The following is a 19,928-nucleotide window of genomic DNA, read 5'->3' on the forward strand; positions in this document are numbered from 1 at the left end:
AAACATACAATGTGGTAGTTCTCTATGAAACAATAATTGTTGTGTATTTTAAGTGTGTCAGATAAGTAAGTGCAAGTTTTTTTAGTAGAAAGGACTAAGACTTACGGGAAATGGGAATATTTTTGGTGAACATATTGCTAATATTCATATTTGTTGTATGAAAACAAAGTTGTGGTTTAGCAAATTGATGTGCACATATAAATTTTACTATGAACTGTTGATCACAAAGTTGCACTTGGAGTATTGTTATGTTTTATCTTTAGGATGTGTATGATTTTGTTCACTTGATTAGGTTGGTTTTTGTGTTGTTATGGCCATGGTGCTAAGCTTTTGCATCTATTTGTATTTATATGTACATGTTTTCTTTTGTAAAGAGATTAAAGCATCTCAAAAGTGCTAATCTTTTATTTTATTTATTTAATATTTGCTGATAAAAAGAAATACTAGTCCACATGTTTCTCTTATAACATGTATTATCAATTAATCACGTATATAATTCTAATATAGTCTATTATAGACTCAATTTATAAAATATTAATGCATTGAGTCAAGTACTCAAACTCAAAGTCGTGCACTTGTCATGAAATCATGAAAATTGTCACGATCGACCTAAATTTACCAAGTTTCAGTCCTTAATGACATGGTCAATTCATTTATAGCATCGTCATAAGTGGCATTTTTCGCCCAAAATCAAAATCGCACTATAAGAACCTTCTTCAACTCTCACCACCTAAATTTCATTCTCTATATGAGCCTACACATTTAATAGAGTTGGGATAACTTCATAATATGAACATTCCTCCATATGAAATGCCATATCCATACAATTCTTACAACATCTATAGCCAATTTTTGTTATAGTTTTCAGTATACATTCAACCACTTAAAACAATAACCATTTCATACCATTGGTACTCCTCATTCACATCACATATCCACACATGAGTTAAACAATTTACAATATAGTACTCGGTAGACAAATCCCACTCTTTATACAATTCTACATTAAAAATTATCACAAATTCATCATCCTTCCATGTATTTATTATATTTCAACATTTTAAAATCATATTCTATTCAATAAGTATCATCCTAATCATAAAAGCCCCATATTTCCAACCATCACATATCTCTTCAACCATTATAGACTCGCCTAGCGAACTAGGCTCGCTTAGTGGTCAAATGTCCCATGCCTCCCTGTCATTTTAAAAATTAATTCTCGTTAAGCAATTTGGGCCTTGAAAGGTTGTTTAAATAGAGCTTGCACAATGAGCTCTAACTTTCCCAGCTAGTAAAAGGTATTGAAGCTCTTTGTGATTCTATTTTTAATGCTTGCTCAACAAAGGTTTAGCTCGTCCATAAACATCAAATGTGCATCAAATTGTCAATTTAGCCTACCTCACTCCTCTTCCCTGTTCCTTGGTTCATAAAACATAGGTACAACATTAAAATTTTGAGAGATAGACCAATTTGACCAATAAATACACTACACAAGTTTTCAATCAATTCAACCAAATCACACAATTTTCATTCATATGTGACTTTACTATAGTAATGCACAAACATGGACATTGAATCCTATAAATTCATTCATACTACTTAGAATATTAACTTAATTAAACAATGTTTGCATAAAACATTATTAGCTTTCCTTATCTAAATAGACACTCCTAAATTCAAAAGATGTTCCATCCAGGTTCTAACTCAAACATGTTGTTCTACCTAAAAACTCTACTCAACGATCAGAATAAACCATTACAATCCCAATTGATAAACAAAGATTCACCTTGAGTCCTTTAACATCACATGCAACCCCTACACATCCACTCACAACAAGTTTACTCACAAGTCTACAAAGAAGAAAAAATGAATTTATTCTATTCAAAGTTTTGATCAGGTAATAATATATTTCGTCGCCAAAAGTACAATAACGTATTTCAGGTTTTAAATATATTAAAGATATTTTAGAGTTCTAAAAGAGAAAAAAAAATTTATTTTCTAAGAACACTTACGCTCACAATGAACTAATTAAGTAAGTTTGGTTTGATGATATAAAAAATCAATTAATCAATATCTTAGTTTATAAAGTTAATAAAAATTAATATTAAAAGATGTTATATATATATATATATATATATATATATATATATTAAATAAAAGTGAGCGATTAATTTCTCTTCAATCAATCTACTACAAGTTTTCTCCTACCCATTTTATTTGTGCTACACAACTATTCTTAAAATTTTAAAAATACTAAAAATAATTATTAAATAAAATTTAGAAAGAAAAAAAAAAACAAAAGTTTGGGTTTTATAAAATATAATAAGCATAAAATTTTCTCCGATGAAGTCTCAAGGTCCTTCATTCTTCGCTTGAGTATGAAGTAATCAGTGTGAGAGTAACTGACTTCGTTACTCTGATGGAGTCTTACGGTCCTCTTCTAGAGAAGACCCGAGTTCCTCAACCGGGGCTCCAAAAACTCGCTGTTGAGTCCATTTTCTCTAAGCTTAGATCCGCGCCAAAACATCTCGACCCGGAATCCGAACCCGGAAGACGTGCCATTTTCCTCTGCCTCACCTCGCCGTCTCCTCACGTCGTCGACCACTCCGTCCGCCACCTCTGCCGCCTCGCCGCAGACTCAGTCGTAACCGTCGCCCGCGCCTCGCTCGAGCTCCAGGCCGCGCTCGAAGGCTCCGAACCGAAACTCGTGCCACTGTTCGTCAAGGGATTGGGCTTCCTCGCTCGCCACGATTTCCGCAACAATGCCTCTTCACATTCAGCTTCTTCTTCCTCTCACACTCACCCGTTCGTTAGGGTTAGTCACTCACCACTTTCAACGTGCAAGTTCAAATTATTGAGTTGAATTAATTTTAAGTAGTTTTGCTATGTGAAACCTTGTTCCAGAGGCTTGAATGAAATGTGATATTTGATTTTATTCAATGTTTGGCAGGTGTTGTTGTGCCGGCCAGAGGTTCAGTCTGAACTCCTGCAGCAGGTGTTGCTGTTTATGTTTCAGAATAAGCCGGTGGGAATGGTGCGCGTTTGTGAGTTTTTAAGGCCGTTGTTGGATGTATCAATCGTAAATTTGTTAGGTTCGGAGTCATCCTCTTCCTTGTTTGCCATGCAACTGGTATCGTCTATGTTGACTTTCTGTTGCTCTTTTCCACATGAATCCATGCCTGTTTTTAGGCTGCTAATTGAGTGCCTTAAGTATCTTCCTCATGAGGGATCTGAAGTAAGTGTAATTATGAGAATGAGCATTGGATATGTTGTGATATATTAGTTCTTTGTTCTTTATGTTTTATTCGTGTAGTGATAGGTGGAGTGAAATGATTATCTTGTTGCTGTTTTGTTGTCGGACCTTACCAGGACTACAGGAAATTAATATTTATTGTAGAACATATGGTGGAGGCGTATATAGTTGTGCTGAAATCTTTGGCTGGAAAGAAATCAGTATGTCCCTTGTAATTTAAACTTCTCATTTGCGTTCATTGTTTTTATGATGACATTTCCTACTTCAATTTAATTAATGCCTTGCTCTGGTATTTTATTGATCCCTGTTAGCAGCTGGTAACTGAAGCTCAACTGTGTGCTGTTGAATTTCTGGAAACAATTCTTTCTCTATCTACATGTCTTCAGTGGCACCACCTGGGTGGTCATGAGCCCATATGTGAACTCTTTATGCGCCTGTTAACTGTACAGAAAGATATTGGGTTACCATGGTTACCTGGCTTGTCATCAATTATTTTATCATTATTCATAATCATTGTTCAATCAGAACTTGAACATGAACAGATTTCTATACTGAAACTCCTTCTCTTGATCCTGAAGTGGAAATATGACAGTGGTATGTTTTCTATAGCTGTCTTGATTTTGAAGTTTATGCATACATGCAAGTTGAGTGCACATGATAAATTTAGGATACCGTTTTTTTTATTTTATTTTAAATGCTACATTTGTTTTCGGCATTTTCCACGGAGTTCTAAGTCGATCTCTATAGTGTTCATATTCATATTTTCAAGGAACAGAAGTTTATGAAAATTTTCAGGATACTGCTTTTGCATACTCTTTCTTTGTCTAGTTGCAAAGAATTGGGTTCGGGATTACTGGTGGTACTTGGAACTTTGGCTAAGTTTACAATATGTATACCACCTGTACCTGTTTCCATTGAAACATTTTTTTCTGGCTACTGCTGCAAAATGCTCTTTGCTTGAATTCATGAAATAATCCATCTAATTGTGCTCATTTGATACTGCCCTTAATATCATCATTTTTTATAATTTATTTATTGTTAACTATGCAGATGCTGCTATCAGCGGGACTGAATTCTCTTTATTATTTGAAGAGACTTTGTTTCTTCTTCCCATTCTTAGTCTCATGTCATCCCCTTCCAAATCTGTTAAAGGATTGGCAACTGATTTGCTTCACCTCTTGGAGAAGCTCATTGCCAACATGTTTGTGGCTCCAAAAAATAAACCAATCGTTGAGGACAGAGTTCACTATCTCAGCACACCAGGAATTATAATTTTGAGACTTCTGCGTCATCTGTGGTATCAGGTATTTTATCCGTCATATCATTCTGTTTTCTGTTTAAACGTTTATTATATTATCTATGCAGATTATATATACTCTTTTACAGAAGCATTTATATGCTGTAGTCCTGAGTGAATATATGCAAACTCACAATTTATGTGACTGGAAAAGGGCAGTAAATAATGTATATTGTAGCTATTTATAGTTTTCTACCCCAGCAATAATAGACTTTTAGAAATATGTATATATTTTTTCAGGATGGAGAATATTCTTCCAGAACTTCCCTTCTGAAGGCTTTAACTGGATTGAATCAAAGTGAAATAATGTATGATAGACCATCATCTTGGGTTTCCGATTTAAGAGGGTTCTGTCTGTCAATTGTTGACCAACGGAAATCTTCATTACCACTCTCACATTCTCAGGAAGTGTTTCTGAATGGTATAACCTATTAGCTTTTGTGAAATGGAATTATAGTTGTGTTAAAGGATGCAAGAGATTAAACTTATGTCAATGTCTGCCCTTGCAGAGATGCCCTTGATACTCGCTGCTGTTCTTAATGTTTTATTGATACATCCATCAATGGGTGCTGCTTCAGTTGATTCTTTGTCTTCCATTGCCATTGTGGATCCCAAACTAGGACTTCCTTCGTTGCTAACAATTATGTTTTACAGTAATATATTCAGAAGAAGTGATATCAATTGCCAAGATATGCTGGTAACTTATCCCTTTTGTAATGAGACTTATTGCATGCCTTACCTTGTTCTTTTGTCCCATCATATGTGAAGTATTTTTCTTCCTCTCTTACTTTTTGTCTTTTTTTTTTTGCAGTTAAAAATTTTTGAAATGCTGCCATCAATTGCTTCACACTCGGCAATGGTTCCGCTTGTTGTTCAAACTATCTTGCCAATGCTTAACAAAGATGCAAAAGTGTGGGTACATCACTAGATTGTGTAAATGTGTATTTTGTTTGATTCTTTAAAAAAAATTATTATTATTTTATTATATTATCATTCTTGCTTAGTAGTGTCCTGTTTTTGAATATAGGTGCAATTTAGCTTTAAATACTTTTCCTATATGCAGCTCATTACATTCTACGGCAACTAGATTGCTTTGTCGAACTTGGGAGACTAATGATCGAGCCTTTGGGAGTTTGCAAGTGAGCTTTTCATTTTACACTTTCCTGTATCTTCCATTGGCAGAAGTATTATTTTTAAGTGGGCATGCATAATTAATGCTGAAGATGAGATGACTTGATTGTAATTGATTGAAGAAATGTAATTGTGAACTCAATTTAATTGTAACTGTTTATGAAAAGTTTTCTTAAGTGAAGTTAAACACATTGAAGTGGTGTGAGTATTCTGTTCTATAACTCTATTATTTATTAAGATGTTGTTTGTCCCATTCTTTCTAACATTTGTCCATGCAACATGTTTTTTAGACTTTTGTTAAGGATTGAAATTCCAATTATGCTTGAGTATTTTACAGTCCCTTTGCCATGCCTTCAAAATCTACTACAGAAAATTTCTCCCAGAATTTTCTTTTTGCATTTCTCTTGATGTAGGGTGTCTTGCTCCCTAAAGGGTTCACCAATTACACTTCAGAGAGAGAAATTTGCATCAGCATGGCTGCTTCCATCCGAGATGTTTGCCATAAAAGTGCTGATAGGGGTGTTGATCTCATCTTGTCTGTTTCGGTATGCACTGCCTGTACTGTTTTCTTGATTATATTTTTGCAGCACATGCTTTGATGATAAATCACAGTTTGGTGTTGGAATAACCAGTCTTGCATTGAGAACCAAGATCATGTAGTTAAAGCTCTCGGCTTGCAAAGCCTTGCCTTCCTGTGTGAAGCTGATGTGATTGGTAATTTTTTTTAAACATGTTCGTGGAATAATACCATACAAAGGAATAGTAATTTATGCATTTACAACACTTTGATGCTAGATCATGTTCAATTTATCTGTTAAATGGCTTTCTGATCAGATATATTGACTTCTTTAGATTTTTACACTGCATGGGATGTCATTGCAAAGCATGTGCAAGGTTACCAAGATGATCCTATTCTTGCTTATAGGTATGCATGTTTAAGATTCCTCTGCGGACACTTATATTTTGTCGACATAGATTATAATAAAGATGGCGGTAAATTATGGAAAAGGAAATTTGTAAGTTATTTCCCAACTCATCAAATGTCAGTGACAACTTCTGAATTTTTCATCTTGGGTATCATGAATTTTCTTAAACAAAATATTGCTTTACATATATATATTTTTTCAGTTAATAAACTCTGATTCAGTATATTATTTGGATTGAGGTGTTCTTTCTCCATAAATTAATACATAATGTCCTAGTCATGAATTTTCATTCTGTTGTCTCATTTAAAGATATTTCCTGTATTATGGCAGCCTTTGCCTTCTGCTAAGGTGGGGTGCAATGGATGCAGAAGCATATTCAGAAGCATCAAAGAGCGTGCTGCCAATTGTATGGGATGTAGTTACCTCCGGTCAAGATAGACAGTGGGCAAAAGCTAGAATTTCAGCCTTGGAGTCACTCTCCCAATATGAAGTATATCCACAGATGCAAATGCTCTTTTATTGAATAAAAGAGTACTTTACACTTGTTCCTTTAATATTGTTTTTGCTATCACTTTCCAGGTATCCCAACTTGAAAACAGTATTCCAGATTTCAAAAAAATGATTTTAGAGTTGTTCTTTTCTGAAACAAATCCCAGCGTTCTCAAGGCTATGGAGGATTTTCATCTCAAGATAATAGCATATGAGCACATGTAACCATTGCTTCCTACAATTTACTTATATAGGACGGTATAATGTTAGCATGATTGAATTTTGTTTTTTTTTATTTGTTTTTATATACATTTGCCTTAGAAATCGCCGAAGACTAGTCAAGGCAAAAAGAGTTACAGGAAGCAAGATTGAAAAATTGATGAATGTATTTCCGCAGGTTATATTCTCTTCAGGTATGGAGGTATCAGTTTTCCATTTTGTGTTCTTTTCCCAATAATTCTTGCAAGAAGAAATTCAGACCTGATAGTGGAAAAATAAAATGAAATGCTTAAATCAAGTTTTCTGTCACCAAAGGCTTAGTGGACTCTGTCTGGTTTAATATATTGATTTTCTTGTGCTATTTGCATAGGCCTTGATGTTAAGCATCTATTTACAGGAAAGATAAATGTAGCTAGAGAATTACCTGGTGCCGCCTTAGTATGTTTTTCTTTTACTCCTAAAGATGTGAATGACCACCAAACATCCAAAGTAAGATATTGACTGATTACATATATTCTGTTTAGATTTGAATGAACTTTTGATCTGATATTTTAAGTGTTCAGAGGTTAAGAGAAGTACATACTGGGTATGAAATTGCTCTAGTGGAAGTAGCTGCTTCTCTTCAGCTGTCGAGAAATATCTTGCTTGCACTGATGGCAGTGCAATCATGGAAAGGCTTTGTGCGAAGATGGATGAAGGCTTACACACTTTCATACGATTCTAAGGCACAATTGAGTGTTCTAGATAAAACTTCTAAAGCTGCTAGTGACATTTTAAAGGTCAAGATTGGTCTTTTGTCATTGCAAACCATCATTTTACCCATTTATCAGTTATCTGTATTGAATGCACTATGCACAAGTTGTCATGTCTGATATAGGTTTTGTTACATGATTTTTTTGCAGAGTATGATGGCTATGGCGGACGAGGCTATACCCAGAGCTGCTGAAAATATTGCACTGGCTATTGGTGCACTTTGTGAGGTGAGAAGGTTTTCTATCTTATGCACTCATTTAAAATCTCTAAAGATTCAGATTAATTATCATCTGTGCTGCAGATTAGCATCTTAACACAAACTGTTCTCATAAGGAACATGTGTTGAGTCGGCTCTCTAATAATGTAGTTAGCAAAGTATCTTATGTAATTAGCATAATAACATTTGATTGCTACGAACTTTGGCCTTTCTATTGTTAGGTTTTGCCCCCTTCTGTTCACACAGTTAAATCTGCTGCTTCAAAGTTTCTTTTGGAATGGTTGCTCCAACATGAACATGAACACCGTCAATGGTCTGCTGCAATTTCTCTAGGATTAATCTCTAGTTGCCTTCATGTAACAGATCATAAACAGAGATATCATAACATCACTGGACTTCTTGAGGTATTCCTGTTCTCTATTTTTAATTAAATTAAAGAAGCTATTGCATATTTTTATGAATTTCTCTTGATAGTTTGGATCGAATGCAAGTTTTTCTGGACCTTTTCGTAATTTCACCTTATTCCCTTAGATTTCATCAATCAAAATTCTTTTGGAGGTTCTAACACACTTATGGGATTATATTAAGAGGTTGTAACACACTTAGGTTCACAATTTTCTTTATAGTGGTATAGTTTAGGGGGAAGAATGCTATTACACACATGGAAGCTAAAATCAAAGTTTTAAATGGATTATCCTGTCATTTTTGTTAATTCTTTTCTAATTTGGTTCAATCGTTAGCTGAACTTGTTGGTAGATTTTTTGGCATTGCATTTCATTGATTGTGTGAACTTCCAGGTTCTTTTTGATTGCAGAAGTTCCCTTGTAAAAGGAGCATGTGGTGTTGGATTGGGTTTTTCATGCCAAGATCTTCTTACCAGGGTTGAAACTTCTGCTACCTCTACTGTGATGAAAGAAACAGAGAAGGTTCCAGAATCTGAATTACTAGGAAGAATTATTACTGCCTTAGCTACAATGATACAACAGAGAACTCAATGTTCTTCTGATATTTTAGACAATCTATGTTCATGCTTTCCAGTGGGTTCATATGACATAAGTTCTAAAGTATATAAACAGTTATCTGATAACACTGAAGACTTGGAAGAAGATATCTGGGGTGTTGCTGGACTTGTGCTTGGTCTAGCTAACTCTATTAGTGCAATATACAGAGCTGGAGAGTTAGAGACTGTCATCAAGATAAAGAACTTGGTGATATCATGGCTTCCATATGTGCATTCACTGGTTGAAAAAAATACTTTCCAGGGGAAAGAATCTGAAATTGTTTTATCACTAGGATCCTGTATTGCACTTCCCACTATAGTAGCTTTTTGCCAGAGAATGGAATTGATGGATTATGCTGAGTTGGACCACATTGTGATTGGCTTTAAAGAGTTCATTTCCGAGTTAATCTCCGTGAAAAAGTCTGGCATTTTGCACCATAGTATGCTGATGGCATCATGTGTTGGAGCAGGGACAGTACTTTCTTGTATTTTGAATGAAGGTGTTTACTCTATTGAGGCTGAACGCGTTAAATGTTTACTGGAACTGTTCAGGAAATGTTACTTGAATCCTTTCCCTTCTCTTGTTCATCTTGGTGGCATGCTGGGAGTTGTTAATGCTATTGGAGCAGGTGCAGAAATTTTGGTTAACATGAATTTTCCGAAGTACTCTAGGCAGTCTGATTATCAGAAGGTAATTTACCTTTTTGATAAATATGGTACCAGCTATTTCATCGTATTTGTTTTTTTTTTCTTGCTTCATATTTAAATATTTCTCTATGTAAAAAAACAGGAGTCTTCCTCAGTAATGGGCCCTCTCCTTTCAAGTTCTGATTTTGAGCCATACTTGACATCTTTGGTGCAAGAGTTGTTTCTTGTGGCACAGAATTCTGATAATCAGCAGCTACAGCAGTTTGCTTCCTGGGTGCTTGCCTTCCTTCGGCATCATTTATGGTCTAGAGAACTTTTGGGGGTTGATAGTGATAGTGGTGTAGCTGAAACTAGTTCAAAATCTGTTTCCCATAGTTTTTCTGAGGACAATGTTGTTTTTAAGCTTAGTATGTGGCTTATGGATTTCAAATACACTGAGGTAAATGTTTTGTCCAGATTTTGTGTAAATTTTTATGCGTTTGTTCTTCATTTTCTAGTATTCTACTGCTTTCCTTTTCATCGGTAACTTTTTGTTTCTCTGTTTAATTTCCTTTCTTTGTTCGATAGGAGGTGTGCTGCTATGCAGTTTAATTTCTAACTTGATGGTTAATTTTTCTTTTTAGAATTATCCAAGCAGATTTTCTTTTCACGTTTGGGAGTTGAAAACCAAACTAACCACAAAAGCTGCTTCAAATCCATAAATCATGAAGTAAAGATTATATATAAATTTTTTAAGTGTCCACAATAAGCTAGTTGTTAAGTTTAGTTTCTTCAATACTCATATCACAAATACTAATCATTCATGAATAATATGTTTAAGTTTGATAAATTTCTTTTCCCTCCTTTTTTAGATGTAATAACCATGTTGAAATCATTAAAAGCCGATGATTTTATTATTCCTATAACCATAATAAGATTTTGTTTTAATTTTTTTGTCAAATAAAAGATGCTACCATGTATTATTTTTTTACTTGGCGACATTTGGTCGGGGATTTACGAAGAGTGTTTTTTTTTTTTTTATATGTCTCATCACTGAATTTAATATCACACTTTGTATGTTCATCTGCCCTTTTTAATCACTGGCTTAAACAATAAGATAATCATGAATTTTTCTTGGTCTTGGTTATTCTATGATATTCGTAATTTCATTATTGTTTACATTGTTTTGTGCCACTGCGTAAACTGAATTCAGCATAGTAATAACTTCTGCTTCTCCTATTAATTATTTTTTTCTTTGATTTTAGCATGGTTATATATGATAAACTTCCCATGCACATCTATATTTTCTATTACAATAGTTTTGTGATATGTTTTTTCATTATTATTTCTCACTGTTCTCATTTTGTTGTGTCTAAATTAAGCCTGAATCTGCTGTACATAAAGACAGAGTCATTTCTGTGTTAAGGTGTCTCTCTAGAGCTCCCAGGTTGCCAAGCTTGGATTGGGGATCAATTATTAGGCGTTGTATGAGATATGATGTCAAAGATGTTGAATTGCTATCCAAAGATTCTACTTGCAAGAATGGAACTCTTAGAGAGGAATGCACCATGTTTGCAATGGCTCATGCAAATCAATTTGATTCGCTTCTAACTTTTCTTGATGAGCTATCTGACTTTTCCAGATTCAGGACACTTGAAATAAATCTGCAGTCCTGTCTGCTAAATCATCTAGCAGACCTTGTAAAAGTATTTTCAAACTCCAGGCTTGAGAAACTATTTGGTGACGTGAGCAATCACTTACTGTCTTTTACTTCACACACAAAGTTGGGCACCTACCACAAAAGCTTGTTATGTATTTCATGCTGGAAAGGTCTCTATGAATGTCTAGATGAGGTTTCTGCGGATACATCTGGTCACATATCTCATATTGAGAGGTGCATGGAGGTTCTATTTACTTTATTACCAGCAGTTCAATCTTCTGCAAGTGTAGTTTCAGGGGATGTACATACTGCAGAGGAATGGTCTGAGGCTGTAAGATGCTTAGGGAAGGCTCCAGAAAGTTGGCTATTGGATTTCCTGAAGGTATGGTGTGCATATGTGATATATTGTACAATATCTCTTCATCTAACTTTCCCTTGAAAAATATTGAGATCTGTCACAATAATAGTAGTAATCTCTTACAATATGTGATCATTTCTATTGTTTATTGCCTGTATTATTTTGAGATGTTTTGTTGTTTACTTTAAGCTAATTCTTCTTGTCATCGATTCAAATTAATTGAGGTCAAGCTTATTATTTGATACATATTGTTACTTTAAACCAGTAATCTAAGCTGACATTTGAATTCACAGGTTTCACATGAGGAGTTTGTTCAGAGTGCTGGAAAATCTATTGAAGTCAAGAAAAAGGTTTGTGCTAAGATCAAGCTTGTGAAGATCGGGTCCCTTTCACTGAGTGAACTTGGAAAAATGAAATCCTACATTCTGAACTCTCAATCACAAGGTTAGTTTTCTTCTTTGCTACTCAATGTTTTGGTTTTAGGCAAAGGAAAGCTCAGATCAATTTGGGCTGAAATAATTGATGGTTCACATATCAAATGTCAATACTATAGGTTTAATTTTTTCAGGACTCTGGGATGTACTCTTTGAAGTTGTGGCAGCTTTGTACCATGCGGAGGGAAGTATTAAAAAACAGTGGCTTATTGATGCTGTTGAAATTAGCTGCGTATCCAGTTTTCCGTCCACGGTAGTAGTTCCTTACTGATTATCACAACTTATTTATAGTAACCTTCAGGCATGTCATGGAAAAATTCAAAAACTAAATTCAACAAGAATTGGTTCGCTATAAGGGTTTGCGTTTTCTTTATTTTGAAAAGAATTAATACATTAATTTGCAGACATTCTGATAAACAAATGATTGTTGAAATTTTTTAACGAAATTATTGTCATTATAATGATAATGTCGATTAAATATACATGAAAAACTCCATCTGTTGTATCAACTTGAATTTCAAGGACAAAATTATTAGATTTTTTCCGCACAGATTATCATGTGATATTTATTGTTCATATTGTTTCTGTCTGATTTATTTTCAAGTGACTAGCAATTACTATGTTATTCCCTGATATAATTCTATATCTTTAGAGGTCATTTTGAACAAACTTATCTACAAGTATTTAGAAGAGGAAAGTTAGGAAAAATGAAAAGAACTTCTCTATAAGCTAAAATCAACTCACATAAGTTAAAAATCAGTTTTCAGAGAAACTAATATAAGAGAGTTTTTTAAATGTTAGTTTATGCTCAAGTTCATTTTATCTTATTATTTTTTTCTTCTCCTATAAGTGCTTTTGAAAAAGCTACTTAAGAGGCTGTACAGAGCTATGTTGTACTCCTTGATAACCAGGTTGAATTGTTTTGGAGCGTACTTTGTGCAGGCTCTGCAGTTTCTTGGTCTGTTATCTGCTGCATGCTGCAAGTATATGCCATTTATGATCGTGGACCAACAAATGGTAGTGAATGATCTACCAGTCACCCTTGTGTCGCTTCTAGCAGACCAAAACTGGAATGTTGTTGCTGAAACTGTCGTGTCGCACCTCTTTTCATCCACAGAACGCATATACAACTGGGCTACGCAAATAGCAGATGGTTCCTATATTCCTGGCTCGCAACCCATCGATGAAAGTGAGAATCAAATGGCTGTTTTTCTGCTAAAAGTGATGCATCATACATGTGTATTACTTAAAAGCTACTTGCCATTAGATAAGCAACTTCGGCTCTCCAACATGGTTGTTGCTCGAGAAGGAAACTATAGTTCCGAAAATAAAAGATTATGACACTGAAATTGTTGTATACTCAAAAGAACACCCTCACCATGCTGCACACAGCATGATGTTTTAGTGAATCGAGCTTTGGCATTCATAAGAATGTGGTGAATTCTAAGCTATTTCTGTCATTATTTATTCGATAATGCAATTGAGAGGACACAGTGTTGAGCAGAAGCCAACCGTGTGGAATGTCTCTTACAAATCATGGAGCTGTACATTCTCATCTCAATGCACTAAAATTCGGCAGAAGCATAATGCAGGTTTTACCATTATTTTCTGTTCTTCTTACACAACCCTTATTTACTATGGTTCTAGCCCAGGGATTGATCACAGAGATATGTATCGCATTTCAATTAAATTACACAAGGAAAATTATTGGGTTCCGAGCCCTTGATTTCTAAGCTTCCATTGGAATGCATAGTTTTTCTGTGAGTATACAAATTCACATATTGGTTGAAAATCTGAAAAAGTGTTCAAAGGTTGTTTATGTGAAAAAATATTATATTTTTATGAAGTAGATAAGTGTTGGCTGTCTATTAATTGTTTAAATTCCATACATAATAAAGTAGAAATAGAAGGATTGTATATTGTTAATATTGAGAGTGTTGTTTCACAACAACTGTGTTCTTTATACTCTCTAATAAATCAACCACAACTAGCATTTCTTGTAAATGTTTCTTGAACTTTTCATCGGTTCACACTTTTCCTCGTAACTTTTATCTATCAGAAGTTTTCTTTTTTGAGGTTGTAACACACTTTTGTCAAATACAGAGGTTCAACAAAATCACGTCATTTGTGATTCAAGGTTCACACTTTTCCTCGTAACTTTTATCAATCAGAAGGTTTTTTTTTTTTTTTTTTTTTTTTGAGGTTGTAACACACTTTTGTCAAATACACAAAGTATCAACAAAATCACTCATTTGTGATTCAAGATTGACATACGTCTTATAAACAGGACACAACCAAACAAGAAGTCAAACTTCGAAGTTAACATTACAACTAACTTTTTTATTTATTTATTGTATAATAATTAGTAACAAAACGAAGATTTTTCTTTTTAACTTTTTGCTACATTTTTTAAAAAGTTCATAAAATATAAAAAAAATATTAAAAATTACAACGACAGAATAGACAATAAACTTAGATGATAAAATACTTTAAGATTATTAATGAGTCAAATAAAGTTAGAAAACGAAACAATGTGAAAACAATGTCATCTTACATGTATTAAAGATTTTTTTTTGGGTACATCTGTAAACATTTAATAAATTAGTAAAATATATGGAATTAAAAATTACAGTATTTGAATGGTAAATACAATTAAAATAATAAAAAATAATAAAAATGTCCAATTCTACAGCTAATTTTTGAGTCACAAAATCTGACATCGAAGAAGATGAACTCACCTAAATTCTTCCATCATGGTAACCCAGAACTCAAATTTTCACTTCATAACAGTACAACTCTGCACCCAAAACCTGATATGTTGTTTTTTCTTTCTCTTCACCAACATGATTCGTCGACCTTCAATCTATCTTCCCACACTGTTTCAATCATTCTCCAACTCAGCTTTCACTGAAAAAACCCTTCTTTCTTCTTCTTCCTCTTCTTCTTCTTCTTCTATTCTCATCACTCTTCATGATTCTCACTCCAAACGCACTTTGAGTCCCTTTTACAATCTTCTCCCTCCGACCCAAAACCCCAACAACATCGTAAACCTCATCTCTTCGATCCTCAAACACAAAAGTTCTCACCTTTCTCTTCTCCAAAATAATGACATCAAAGGGATTCTCCCCCACTTGGGGCCCCATGCAATTTCAAGGGTCTTGCTCAGATGCCAGTCTGATCACACTTCAGCCCTCACTTTCTTCAATTGGGTTAAAAAAGATTTGAATATCACACCGACTGTGCACAACTACTGTGTACTTCTTCACATACTTGCTTGGTCTAGAGTGTTTCCTCAGGCCATGGAGTTATTGTCTGAATTGATACAAACGGTTGAGGTTGAGTGTGTCTCTGTTTCTTCAAATGAGGACATTTATGAGAATCTTGTGGCTTGTACAGAGGATTGTAATTGGAACCCTGTGATATTTGATATGCTAGTCAAGGCTTATGTGAAGATTGGAATGGTTGAGAAGGGTTTGGAAACTTTCAGGAGGAATATTGAGTCTTGTTTTATCCCCAATGTGATTGCTTGCAATTGTCTGCTGAGTGGGTTATCTAGGTTTAATTACATTACTCAGTGTTGGGAAGTGTATGAAGAGATGGGAAAACTTGGAGTACACAGGAATGCTTATACTTTCAATATTATGGCCCATGTTTTATGCAAAGATGGAGATACTGATAAGGTGAATGGATTCTTGGAGAAGATGGAGGAGGAAGGGTTTGAACCTGACTTGGTTACATATAACACACTTGTTAATAGTTATTGTAGGAAAAAGAGATTGGAGGATGCTTTTTATTTGTACAAGATCATGTATGTTAGAGGTGTGATGCCTAATTTGATCACATACACAACCTTGATGAATGGTCTTTGTGAAGAAGGAAAGATCAAGGAGGCTCATCAGCTGTTTCATCAGATGGTTCACAGAGGCATAGATCCAGACATTGTGTCCTATAATACTCTTGTGTGTGGCTATTGCAGACAAGGTAAGATGCAAATGTGTAGATCAATATTGTATGAAATGATAGGAAATAAAATTTCTCCTGACAGCATCACTTGTAGGATTATAGTTGATGGATATGTTAGGGATGGAAAACTTGTGTCAGCATTGAACACTGTTGAAGAGCTTAAGAAATTCAGAATTAAGATTCCTGAAGAAGTATATGATTATCTTGTAGTTGCATTGTGTAAGGAAGGTAAGCCATTTGCTGCTAGAAGTTTTCTGCACAGGATAATATCTCAGGATGGCTATATACCTAAAATGAATACATACAATAAACTGGTTGAGTCTCTATGTGGATTCAATAATGTGGAAGAGGCATTAGTTTTGAAATCTGAGATGGAAAAGAAGAGCATGAAAGTGAATATTGTTGCATATAGAGCTCTTATAAGCTGCTTGTGTAGAGTGAAGAGGACTCTTGAGGCTGAAGGTTTGTTGGAGGAAATTATGAGTTCTGGTATGTTACCTGATGTAGAAATATGCAGGGCATTGATAAAAGGGTATTGTGAGGAAAATAAGGTTGATAAAGCTGTGTTCTTGTTGAAACTCTTTGCCAAGGAGTTGCAAGTTTATGATAATGAAAGCTACAATGCAGTTGTGAAAGTGTTTTGTGATGTTGGTAATGTGACAGAGTTGATGGAGATTCAGGATAAGCTACTGAAAATGGGGTATGTTCCTAATAAGTTAACATGCAGATATGTGATCCATGGATTGCAGAAAGCTATGGAGGTAGATGATGAGATTTTGAACCATGGTTAGTTTGAGGACTAATGTTATTTTGAAACATAATTTTTGACCTAAAGCAGTTCAGTTTTCGAATAGATGATGCTGGAAAATGGAACATGATGACATCCAAAAGCCAATTTGTATGTATATTTTCTGCTTTTCCTTTGTATTATTTTCCTTACTGGTTTTGAATATTCTTTGCAAGTGATTAATCCCTTCTATGTACTTATAGAATAGTGTTTGTACAAATCTAGTGTTCTGGATATGGTTGTATAGCCTAGATCTTATTCTTTTTCATGTAACAATGATGTTTGGTTTTTAAGATAGAAAATTCATTGTGGTGCTTAAATGACATCCTGTTCTTGAAGCTTAAATTTGGTCCTTGTGCATTCTTCAAAGTATATTGAAAATACGTGCAATTGAAGGCATTAAAAAAGTATGAAATATGCAAAAAGTGGAGACATGAGTAAATACATCATGTGATAACAATGATAACTTATGTTTTTGGTCTAGTTTTTAAATTCAATCTCCAAAGCTAAAATAAAATATTTTCCTTTAATTTTAAAATTCTTTTTCAATCATTTTCAAAATCAAGTGTCTTCCTACTTTTCACATATACTCTTTTCATCATCACGACTATACTTAAAAAACTAAAATAAATAAAGGAATACTCATTAGTTTAGATATATGAAATTATTTTGCCGATAAATTACAGTTATCTAAACAAACATATTTCTTATTAAAATGATGACATTTTTTTAAATTAATGACAAATAATAGATTATATTTCAACTAAAATAGTAGTTTAAAAGGTTTTGTTTAGACTATTGTCTAATAGATTACTATTTTTAACTATTACGTAAGTCATAAAATAATCATAATATAGGCCTTCGTTGATAGTTTTTTTGGTAGATTTTGGCAAGACACGTGTTTAATATGTAGTTTTTTAGTTAAATCATCGCAACGTGCATTCTTAAAAAGTAACTATTTTTAATCTAAATTAGAATGTTTTAATTTAGGATTTTACAACTAATACAAAATTGATGTATAAATAGTTTATATTATAGATTAATTTTACAAATATGTTCAATTCACTTAATTATAAATATTAATTAAAAATTTATATATTTATTTTCATAATTGGATTTTTTGTGTCTTAGATGGAAATGAGATGATGTGAATAGAAATGGTGAACAAGAAAATGAATAAAATCAAAGTATTTGAGAAACTGAAAACATAAATTGATAAAAGACATCTTCGAGAATAGTGACCAAATTGTTACAATTATCATCACTGGATTTATAATTATTCTGTTCGTGGTGTTTTCAGAATGTTTGTGTTCTATATACAATTTAACACTCATTTTCGAACTTAAAAACACTCTTTATGTTTTTCCACTCTTTTTGGACTAAGCCAAAATAAAATAAAATAAACTAAAATTAGATAATTTGTTATAAACATGTAAAGTGTTTCATGTTGCATCGCTTGTCGTTATCTCTGACCTTCATGTATCTTCTCCCTTTCTGATAGACCTTGAAATTTTCAATCATCCTGTAATTTCCACCTCTAAATTGTCTGAAATATTCTGTATGATAATTCCTTTCTCTTTTTTGTCCTTGAATCCTTTGTTGTTTTCAATCTATTTACTTCAGTATCCCCTTTGATGTTCTTGATTTCAATACCCTCAACAGTAATGTAAATAATACATATTTTTTGCTGATATTGGTTTGTATGATATTTTCACTACACACTTTCCTTTTATATATATATATATATATATATATATATATATATATATATATATATATATATATTTAACAAACCAATAACAAAATTTAAATTATAATAAAATTTCACAAGGTTGTAGCTAAAATTTTATTGTGCAATAACACATACTAAAATTTATGACAAAAATTTATACATAAATATTTTATATAATTTAATATATTTTTATTTTTCATAAAATAAAATAAATCAGTTTGACTATATTTTGTTCCCATCAATTCAATAAATAGACTAGATTATCCCACTAATTGTAAAGGGATCTGAGACTTTAACTTGTTCCCCTTGTTTTTAAATTTTATATAGATATACAAATTTAATATATTATAGATAGTAATTCTAAAAATATAAAATATTTTATGATTTTTTTTAGATATAAATAGCAATATTGATTATTTAGATTTTATTTAGTGTTTGTATTATATATATATATATATATATATATATATATATATTAATTTAAATCTAATTTTTATATTAGAAAATAGATAGAAAGAAAAAAAAATTAAACTTAAGAATTATATTTTCTTTTCAAATTAAGTTACTTAGTCTGTGTAATCCATCTATTTGTAATGGACTAAACTATTAGAATTTTTAATCATATTAGTGAAGGATTGGATTGATTCATCATGTAAGTAACCTAGTAAATCAAACCGAGTCGAATAATCCATTTTATAGCTCTTGTGATACATACATAAAAATTCACAAAAGATAAGAAAAAACCTTTAATTACTACAGCTCAAATAAAATATATACTATACATAGATAAATGTCAACGTAATTTTTTCTTAATGTAGAAATTGAACAAAAACTCACTCAAACATCATATCAAGAAGTATCCTAAAATAATATTTCAAGTCATAACTAAAAATATTTCAAACATAGTCATCTAATGTAATCATTTTAAAATTTAAATTAAAAAAATACTTATTTACATAATGTGTGCATAATATTCCATTATATTCTATTATTTATATATTATATAAATATAAGTATTTGTAATACCCATACTTGCAAACAAGCATGTATTTAGTTACTCCGTACTCATTACTAAGTACAAT

At 32.9% G+C, this 19,928-nt stretch overlaps 2 protein-coding genes across 4 annotated transcripts; both read left to right on the plus strand.

Annotated features, from left to right (window-relative positions):
• Positions 1-2,360: 2,360 nt before the first annotated feature.
• LOC114181838 (protein RST1) lies at positions 2,361-14,230 on the plus strand. 3 transcript variants are annotated; one of them, XM_028068438.1, is made up of 25 exons: positions 2,361-2,815; positions 2,951-3,235; positions 3,370-3,453; positions 3,565-3,847; positions 4,304-4,557; positions 4,791-4,971; positions 5,060-5,247; positions 5,362-5,462; positions 5,614-5,689; positions 6,095-6,226; positions 6,314-6,395; positions 6,534-6,606; positions 6,938-7,097; positions 7,187-7,317; positions 7,418-7,509; positions 7,686-7,804; positions 7,879-8,094; positions 8,218-8,295; positions 8,507-8,689; positions 9,083-9,976; positions 10,076-10,372; positions 11,295-11,954; positions 12,224-12,374; positions 12,499-12,617; positions 13,307-14,230. In XM_028068438.1, exons 1-25 carry the CDS (start codon positions 2,420-2,422, stop codon positions 13,703-13,705), a joined length of 5,634 nt encoding a protein of 1,877 aa, XP_027924239.1. In that variant the 5' UTR covers positions 2,361-2,419; the 3' UTR covers positions 13,706-14,230. The 3 variants fall into 3 exon arrangements, with proteins under 3 accessions (XP_027924239.1, XP_027924241.1, XP_027924240.1); XM_028068440.1 differs by having other exon boundaries at positions 7,713-7,804; XM_028068439.1 differs by having other exon boundaries at positions 3,568-3,847.
• An 828-nt stretch (positions 14,231-15,058) lies between these two features.
• LOC114181091 (pentatricopeptide repeat-containing protein At5g40400) lies at positions 15,059-17,459 on the plus strand. The gene has a single exon (XM_028067432.1). It carries the CDS (start codon positions 15,118-15,120, stop codon positions 17,116-17,118), a length of 2,001 nt encoding a protein of 666 aa, XP_027923233.1. The 5' UTR covers positions 15,059-15,117; the 3' UTR covers positions 17,119-17,459.
• Positions 17,460-19,928: the final 2,469 nt, after the last annotated feature.

The sequence above is a fragment of the Vigna unguiculata genome, chromosome 4, assembly GCF_004118075.2.
Source record: "Vigna unguiculata cultivar IT97K-499-35 chromosome 4, ASM411807v1, whole genome shotgun sequence".
Lineage (NCBI taxonomy): Eukaryota > Viridiplantae > Streptophyta > Magnoliopsida > Fabales > Fabaceae > Vigna > Vigna unguiculata.